The sequence below is a fragment of the Apodemus sylvaticus genome, chromosome 22 (genome assembly GCF_947179515.1).
Source record: "Apodemus sylvaticus chromosome 22, mApoSyl1.1, whole genome shotgun sequence".
Lineage (NCBI taxonomy): Eukaryota > Metazoa > Chordata > Mammalia > Rodentia > Muridae > Apodemus > Apodemus sylvaticus.
The window spans coordinates 26,773,225-26,782,635 of NC_067493.1; the positions used below are offsets into that span (position 1 = coordinate 26,773,225).

Below are 9,411 nucleotides of genomic sequence, written 5' to 3' on the forward strand. Positions count from 1 at the left end.
CACAGTCTCCGCCTCCCCACTAGAGTCCTACAGCCTCCAGATGCTGCCAAAGACAGGTGGCCCATCTGTCTTGGCTCCACCCCTCTGCACTCCACAGCCTGGGAGATCATATTTACGGGGTACACTTGGCCGTACACCCCACGCTAGGTGATTTAGTTCTTTCTTCTCTCTCTCTCTTTTTTTTTTAAGATTTTCACTTTTATATATATATTTTTTTAAAAAGGAAGAAAATAAAGAGAAAAGGAAGAGAAGACTCAAAACAGAAAAGATAATGGAAAAACTTCCCCTCCCCCACCCCCACCCGTAAGACACAGTTTTCCGAAGTCCCATGTGTGCGTGTATGTGTCTGAGTGTGTGCACGCGTGTTTGTATGCTTGTGTGTGCACGCGCACATGCCTATGTATGCATTTGTGTGTGTGAACGTATATGTGTGTGTGAACGTATATGTGTGTGTGAGTGTGTGTGTGAGTGTGCGTGAGTGTGTGTGTATGTGTGTGTGTGTGTGTGTGTGTGAGTGTGTGTCTTGCTTGCTTGCACCAGGCAGCAGGCACATTACAGTTTACATGGAAGTTAGTATATCTACTGTCGTGGCCACCTGCGGCCTCCCCAAGCTGTCCCTATGGGCCAGGTGCTGTATGCAGCGGCCTCTGGTTGTGCACATATGTTGGATTTAGTGGTAAGTCTCAGTCAGGGATAGCTGCTGTGGATGGTCTATCCTTTTTGGTCCAATGGGCATCACGAGTTTCGGAGAGGACAGGGCCAGGCTGCCTTGGGCCCTGCCAAAGGATGGAGGGAGGTTCAGGACTTGTGCTGGGCGGACACGCCTTTCCAGTAGTCTAGGATGTCATGCAGGTCCTCGTCTTTGGCAAACTGGACCTTCTTGCGCAGCGCGTGTCCAGCCGCCATGAACTCCGCGTCATCCTTGTGTCTCCGACGACTCAGTCTGAGACGCTCCCAGATGCTTGGGGATGCCCTGCAGGTGTACTCCGGGCTGGATGAATAGCTCAGGTTGTGGTACTGCGGGGACAGCTGTGAGTAGACGAGGTCTCGGGGTCGTGGCCGGGTCAAAGGCTCGAGGATGGATGCCTTGCGGCCACCCAACCCCTCGTGAGTGGGTGGAGGTGGTGGCGGAGCAGGTGGCTCGGCAGGGTGAGAGCCGGGATACGAGTGCCGATGCTCGCCGTACTGGCGACTCTTGTCGGCCTCCGCCCGCAGCACAGTGGCCGCGGGTGTCACAGTGAGGATGGTCTCGGGCACAGGTGAGCTTTTTTCAATGTACTTGGTCTCGGTGGCTGGGGCCTTATGTGTGCCGGTGGCCTCAGCCCGGAAGGTGCGAGGGCTGCGCGCAGAACCGCTGGATGAGGTGCTTGTCCTCGGGGGCCCGGGCGCAGCCTCCACACTGTGGTGCCGCTGCAGGCCACCGTGGCCAAAGGCATCTTTGTATACGGGAGACAGGAAGCTGTGCTTGCTGGCCAGAGGCTCGGACAGCAGTACCAGCTGCGGCTCAGCCGCGGACACGGCCCCTGATTTGGCGCCCTGGAAGGAGGTGGATTCAGACTTGAGTGCGTCGATGCAGTTGTTAATGATCTGGTTGACCCTGTCCACTTCCTTGGCAATGGTGGAGATCTCGGCTACCGAGCTCTGGGGTTCGGTGCCTGGCCGGCTCAGCTCACAGCCTCTGCGTTCCGTCGGCTCCCCGGTGCGCACTTCAATGTAGTTGCCCTTGGTGGCCTTGGGGGTCTCGCCGCTCTCCACCAGCTTATACTGCTCCACATCACTGGTGGCGGCTGGCAGGTAGGGAATTCGAGTCACAGCCTCGGGGCCCAGCAGCGGACCCTGGGTCAGGGGAGCCAGGCCGGGCGCCTCGATCTCAGGGCCGTACTTAAGTTCGATGATGGTCTTTTTCAAGCTCCCAGCCGCCGCCGCCACAGCCTTCTTGTGTTTCTCCTCCTGTCGCCTCCGCTTGCGCAGGCAGTAGTAGACGGCGCCCAGAACCAGTACCATGCCAAAGAGGCAACCCAGGATGGTCATGATGTAGTGGGTGGCTGTGGAGGGGCTGGGCACGGGGCCCGGTGGGCTGGGTGGCTTGGGCAGGCAGATGGTAAGGCAGGTGTGGTTATGATGGGTGCCAGAGCTGGTGGAGACCACGCAGTAGGTGTAGTTGGTGAGTGTGTAGAGATTGGTGAGGCGGATCTCCTCCTGAGGCTGGGTCAGCTTGGACACGGTGAACGATTTGCTGTTATTGTACTGCTCCAGCGTGTACATGCGGTTGAATGGGCTTGGCAGCTGCACCATGATAGTGGCTGAGTTTTGGGTCAGCTGTTTGACCTTCATGGAGGGGCGGACCTCTGTCTGGGAGACCAGCGTAGTCAGGACCACCAGCGGCGTGGTGCCATCTCCGGAGAAGCACTCGTCATCAGCACAGGGCATGTCGCTGGGTTCCGGCGGAGGCGGGGGTGGCGAATGCCCTGGCTGTGACCGGCCTGGCACCGGGCGGGGCGGGCCAAGCACCTCAGCTGTGTAGGAGCCCTCTGTGCACACGGACTGCAGCTTGCTAAGGATGCTACGCTGGTGGCCGTGGCGTCCCTGGCCCAGGAGGAAGTAGCCCGCGTAGACAGGAGGAGACTCGCACTGCACCCGGTCGTGGGTCTGTGTGGCATTGGTGAAGGCAGCCAGCCAGCGCAGGAAACCCAGCAGCTCACAGGAGCAGTAGAAAGGGTTGCTGTAAATTTCACACACCGAGAGCTTGGTCAGGCCTGCGAAGGTGCCGCTGCCCAGCTGCTGGATGCGGTTCATGGAGAGATCTATGTTGACTATGTTGGGACACTCCCAGAAGGCGCTGGCCATCACCACCTCGATGAGGTTGGCCTGCAGATACAGGTACTCAAGTTTCCCCAGGCCACGCAGCATGCCCTCCGTCAGGTTGCGCAGCCGGTTGTAACCCAGTTGCAGCACCTGGAGGTTGAACTGACCGGAGAAGGCCCCATCCTCAATGTAGCCGATCTCGTTCTTGGTGAGGTTGAGGTATGTGAGGTTTCCGAAGCGGCTCAGGGAGGCGTACTGCACGCTGCGGATACGGTTCTCGTTAAGCCGCAGGTCCACGATGGTGTTGTTGATCTGTTGGGGGATGGCCTCGTAGGGCGGCTGGTTCTGGCTGCAGATGGCCAGCCACACGAAGCCCTTGTCACCCTCAATCAGCCAGCAGTCACCTTGAGCCAGCCCACCCGCGTGCAGTAAAGTGGCGGCTGCCACAAGGACCCACGGGGCACCCCACCCGTGCCCAGCCATCTCGGGACACTGCCTGTGGGGATGACGTGAAGGGCTGGGCCGTGGTCCCCGCCCACCCCCAGGGGACTTAGGGGGTGGAAGGAAGCACTGCTTGCACTGTCAGAGATGTCCGGTCCCAGGCTGCATGGCGCAGGTGCCAGGAGGGAGAACGGCTCCCTCACTGCCCACCGCCCCTTGCCGTCCTCCCCGGTCCTGAGGTGGCCACAGCCTGCTGTCCCATGGGCCTGCGTGTCTTGGTGTCTTCGCCTGGTTCCTCTGCCTGAAGTACTCTCTGCTGCAAGAGAAGAGAGAAGAGTAAGTCACAGAAAAGACCACACCCAAGTGACTGACTGACTGAAGTCAGCTGAGCTAACCAACACTGTCTGCTGCAAACTGGAAACCATGAGACTTGTCCCAGATCACCAGGCTGGGCTGAGAGAGAGTCTGGGATCACCAAGGAAAGCAGATTTCCTCTAGGTCTAGTTTCTTCATGGACAAGGTGGACATGACATCCCCTTGAGTGGCCAGCTCACCGGGCATGGCCTTGGGTCCACAGGGAAACAGCCTAGAAAAGAGACTCAGAGTTCGTCAGGCAGTGAGTGGCAGAACTGGCTAAGGGCGGGACATCCATCTCTTTGAGTTATTGGCTCTCTGCCCAGCCCCCTCAGAAGGCTTGGAAGTCACTTCTCCCCAAGAAGGGCCAGCCACAGCACCTTCAGAACTGCCTGCAGGGGGTGCCGAACGCCCAGCCAATGTCCCCAGCCCTGAAGCAGATCAGTTTTTCTGCCCTCAAAGGAGGTAGGCAGGGGCAGTGGCCTGACTACTCAGGGCTCAGGAGGAGCAGAGCTCCTGCCACAGCCCAGCGAGCCACCCTCCTCCGAGCCTCAGTTTCTCCAGATGAATCAGCTGGCTGAACTCTGAGGCCATCCATCGACGTGGCACTCAGAACTTGAAGCTGTCCCCACGTGGCAGTGCAGGCGGAACAGTTTGCTCTACCAAGTTGTTCTGGGATGGAGGGAGATGGCAAGATGACTCAGCAAATCAATGGATTTGCTGCCAAACCTGAAGACCTGAGTTCAATCCCCGGGACCCACACAGCACACGGCGGGAGGAGCGATTCAACTCCTACAACTTGTCCTCTGACCATGCCTCCACATAAATACAATTAATAAATAAACATAAAATACTAAAACAAACAAACAAACAAACAAAAAGTCATCTCCAAGAATAACAAACACATCCCCCAGTTCCTGGGGTCAGGGCTGCCTCCTTACATCTCACACCCCAAATCTGCATACATGCGAGGCCCTCTCTGGCCATGTACACCCCACAAAGCCAGGACTGTGCCCTTCCCCAGTTTCCAGAACCCAGAGTGTATGAGAATAGGACTGTTTGGCGACAGGAAGAGACTTCATGGTAGAACTGGGGTCCTTAACACCACACTTCCCCACCCCCCCACTTGTGGTATGGAGAAATGGGTGTTAGCTTGTTAATACAGGGATTTACAGCAGCTTCCGTCACTGCTCAGTGGTCTGGCCAGCAGCCAGCCGAGTGTATTTCACCAATATTGACAGCTGCAACTAGGCAGCACTGAGGCGACAAAAATGAAGGAATATATATATATATATATATATATATATATATATATATATATATCCTTTTTGCAAACACTATAAACAGGACCCGGCTCCCAAGGGAATCCATTTCTGACTGAGAAAGATGATGAAGTGGACAGATTGGAGGTCCAGAGGAACCCAGGTACTGCCTTGGGGTGCAGCAGTCTAGGGCCTGCTTAAGCCTTGCTCGCCAGAGTTGAAAGGAGACATAGGACAATAGGGTGGTGTGATCCCCAGCCAGCGAGGCCTGAGGATGTCATTGGGCTCCTCGTCCTGGGTTTTGACACCAATGTCAAAGGCACAGTGGTGGCACGATTTACCCGCAACGCCCTGAAGGCTGCACTGACACCACAGGAGCGCTCAAGCCGGAGTTGGTAGAGCTGGTCTTGAGCGCCCTGGCCCCGGGTGGGCAGAGTCTTTCTGTCCCAGCCTCCAGGAGGGGTGTGGCCTGGCAAGAGACTTAATCAGCTGTAATCTCTTGCTCAAAATAACTGAAAGTCGAGTTAAGTAGGATTATAGGCCCAAAGAGGCGCCACGTTGTCTCCTGCAGCGCGCCGCCGGCCTCCTACGCACACGCAATTGCAGGTGTGTACTGGGACATTTGCAATCCTCTATCCTCCTAAGCATGCCTATGCTCACCTACACACATGGGACAGGCTATGTGGGGACCCCCCCCTCCAGGTCCTCTTTTGTCCCCTCTGGCCTCTTTCATACTCCTTTGTCACCATGTCACGCCATGCACAGCAGTCTAGCCGTTTGTGCTATGTTTCAGTATAACGGACCAGCACCCCGCCCCCCATCACTCCCCAGATGGTGGTCTGTTGTGTGAGGGCAGAGTATGAGGAACCCTGCGTCCAGCCATGGTCTGGTCATCTGTATCTTCCTACAGTCATCTGCCGTCCCACACCCAGGCTTGTCAACAATGTCAGGGTCTCCAGGATGGTGGTAGGGCAGGAACCCATGGCTGTCCCTTCTGCTCTGGTCAGCAGCCCCTCAAGCGAGGAAAGACAGACCTGCCTCTCACGCTGCCACTGTGGGATTCCCATAACCTCACCCTCATGGGCTCCAAAAATTTCCTTCCACGCTTAACTTCAGGATCAGGGAAACTGAGATCCAGAAAGAAAGGAGCGTCAGGGGTCACAGAGCGAATCAGCCCTTCCCATCCAGGTCACGGATAGGTTAAGAGGACAGGCCCAACGACACCCAGAGGCATGGACAGAGAATTAGCCGTAGACACTGAGGCTACCCATGAGGGGTAGTTCTCAAGGGAACAGGACACACACCCTAGATGGTGAGTGTCCACGGCCCAGGACCGTCTCCCACTGGGGGATGAATAGGATGTGAGCACCTCATCCACTCATTCCATAGTTCACACATTCCCCTGGTCCGCACCTCTCCTTGTGATCCCCTTTTATACCATCTCTCCTTTCACTCTGCGCTCAGGAAGTCAATCATCAAACCAGTCTCCAGGGTGGAGGGCAGTGCGTAGACCCTGATGAGGGGCCTACTTCCTGGTACTCTACTCAGTCTGCCACCTGGACCAGACGGCACCGGGCCATGTTCCATGTCAGGGTTCCTCTGCCCGAGTGTGGATACCCAAGGTCAGAAGTGTGGCCAATGACTATCAGCTACCATCCTTCTAGAATCTTCCACTGAAACAACCAGCACACTCAACCTGTGTGCCTCCTCCCTACCCACCCCTTCCTGCCCTTCAAAGCAAACTTTCTCAGAAGGGTGACTCATGCTCTCCATCTGTCTCTCGGCTTTATCTTTTCCCAGCCTCATTCATCCTGGATCTGAGAGAACGATGTCTCCTGTCACTGTTACAGGCGACCTCTGGGGCGCTAACTCCTCACTTTTGTCTTGCTCTCTCTATGGTGGCCTTGGCCACAGGTATCTGATGCTCACTGTGCCCCCATCCCGGCCTTGGAGCTGGGTTCTCATGGAAACCCGGGGATGAGCCTCAGATCGACTGTTCAAGGTTATCCCCATCCCCATCCCCAACATTTCCCAGCTTGCGGGTGAGGTGTGCAGATGTGGGGGCCTGTGGAACACGCCATCTACAGCGTGCAGGAGCCAAACCTGGGTGCTGGCTCAGCTTGCTAGGACCAGTTGACAGCTCTGACCCTTGAGACACCAGAGGCAGGAAGCCTTGCATCTCGCAGAGGCTTTAAGCCAGTGCTGGGGTGGGGGTGGGGGTGCTGAGGCCCAACCACCTGGCCCAGATGGAGATGGCAGAGGCCCCTGAGGGAGTAGATTAGAAATGTAAAGGAATGTCACAGGGGGAGATGGATCAGCTGCTAGAGCACTTTCTGTAAGAACATGAAGACCCGGCTCCAGAATCCTGGAACCCACATAAAAAGCCAGGTGCATGAGCGTGGTGCTGGGGGGGCAGAGATGGCAGATCCCTGGGGTTTGGTGGCCAGACAGCTCAGCTGAATCCGCGAGCTCCGGGCTAGTGAGACCCTGTCTCAAAAAAGAAGAAAATGGAGGCTGACCTCTGGCCTCCGTGTGCAACTACACATGCATGTGCATACATGCACAGATTCACATCTGCACTCATATGTACACATACAGAAGGAGGGACAAAGCAAGGAAGGAACAAGGGAGGGAGGGAGGGAGGGAGGGAGGGAGGGAGGGAGGATCTATCACAGGCCAAAGGAGCATCCAAAGATACTCCTGGAATGATCGGAGGATGAAGAGAGTTTTCTAATGAACTCTCGTTAGACACCCGACTTACAGATTGACAGGCCTGGGCAGGAAAACCACTTCCCACCATACCTGTTCTCTCCACAGCAGGGGGATGCTGGGCATAGAGTTTATGCACAGCAGAGAACCCTCGAAGAACCATGAACACAGTCTGGCAGGAGAGAAGAGGGCAGAAGAGATGTATCGGGGTCACGGAGGCTGGGCAGGGCATTAGGTGGAAGGCCTTAGCAGCTAAGTAGGAGTTCCGGCCAGCCAGCAGAAAGAAGGATGCGAAGGCACACCAGACAGGGGAGGGGTCGATGGGACGAGGTCACGTGATCAAAGCCCTCACTCTTTAGTGGGTATGGGGTATGGGGTGTTTGGAGTGCAGAGTAGGCAGTGCCAAGTAGTAACCCCCCCCCCCCCCCCGCTATACAGTGGGTGGCTTCTAGGGCAGGGTTGGGGGAGGACCCAGGGTGACAAGAGGCGGGACATGTGGATTTAGTTCCTATCCAGTTCTTCCCCTTCCTGCTCCTCACCTTTTCTCTCCTCTTAAAACAAAAGGCGTTAGTAGTCAGGGGCCAGAGAAACTGAGGGCGAGGAATCAGACCTGTGCTACCCAACCAAGCCTCTCATTTTCAAACCCAGGGCTGTGTCCCCAGCTGAGTTTCTTCGGGTGTCTGCAGGGTTCTTCATATAGTGAGAAGGCCAGAGCCTAGTGTCTGGCAATGACTCTTGAACACACGCACACACACACAGACACACATACACACAGACACACACTCACAGACACACATACACACAGACACACACTCACAGACACACACACAAACACACACACAGACACACACAGACATACACAGACAGACATGTGCACACACACACACACACACACGCACACACACATGCACCCAGAGGACCTCTTTAGCCCAGGGCACAGCACAATGAGGATGACAGACTGAGCAGTGTTTGTAACGTTGTCCTGACCCCACAATGCTTCTCTGATGAAGAATTTCAGAGTGGTGTTTCAGGATTTTAAATTTCTTACTGTCCGATTTGTATAATCACGGCGGACGAATGGGACTGATCACATGTGTCTAAAAATACGGGCTCCATCTTCTATCTCGGAGCTAGAAGTGCAGCCGGCCCAGAGCTGGACCTAAACCAAGTGGAGTGGACTCCCCGCCCCATCCTGCTCTCCCAGGGGCAGCGCAGGCCAAGGGCCAGGGCGGGGATGCGGAGAGATAGGTGGAAAGCTATCGATCGATAACTTTTCACTGTCCCAATGTTTTGCCAATAGATCATGTTTACTGCTAATGCACGCTGGCCTCTGCAGCAGGGCTCCAGCCAGAAGTGACGCTCTGCGCTCTGCGGCAGAGCCCGCGGGCTCTGATGGGCAGATCCGGGAGGCTAAGGTTGCACGGACCCAGCCTGGCCAAGAGCAGAGAGGGGCCAGCCTGGCTCTCCAGCTCCTCAGCTAAGGTTGGTTTGGCTAAACTCTGACTGGGTGACCTTGGGAAACTTACTGACCCTCTCTGAGCTTCATTCAGCTTCCGGCTCTGTCAAGTAGAGATGAGCTTGGTCCTCCCTCCTAGGTGATGATAAGGAAACAGGCACCTAGTTATTTAAGGTTTCTAGAATGTTGTACAGGGCGTTTTCTCTCTCTTTCTGGGCAGTTTTCTATACCCTCCTTGATCTAAGGAGACAGTGGAGAGAGGCCTTGTGAAACAGCGTGGGTGGACAAAGCTTATGTGTAGGCCTGGCCTCACACAGGAAAGGCCCCAGGGACCACCTCCAGTTTTGGGGGTTTCCTCACAGCCCACCAAGGCTGCCTAGACCT

The 9,411-nt window shown here is 55.9% G+C and overlaps 1 protein-coding gene across 1 annotated transcript; it reads right to left on the reverse strand.

Moving 5' to 3' along the window:
- Positions 1–315: 315 nt before the first annotated feature.
- Positions 316–3,288, reverse strand: Elfn1 (extracellular leucine rich repeat and fibronectin type III domain containing 1). The gene has a single exon (XM_052168202.1). The coding sequence runs from the start codon at positions 3,286–3,288 to the stop codon at positions 799–801; it is 2,490 nt and encodes an 829-aa protein (XP_052024162.1). The 3' UTR covers positions 316–798.
- Between the last annotated feature and the right edge of the window lie 6,123 nt (positions 3,289–9,411).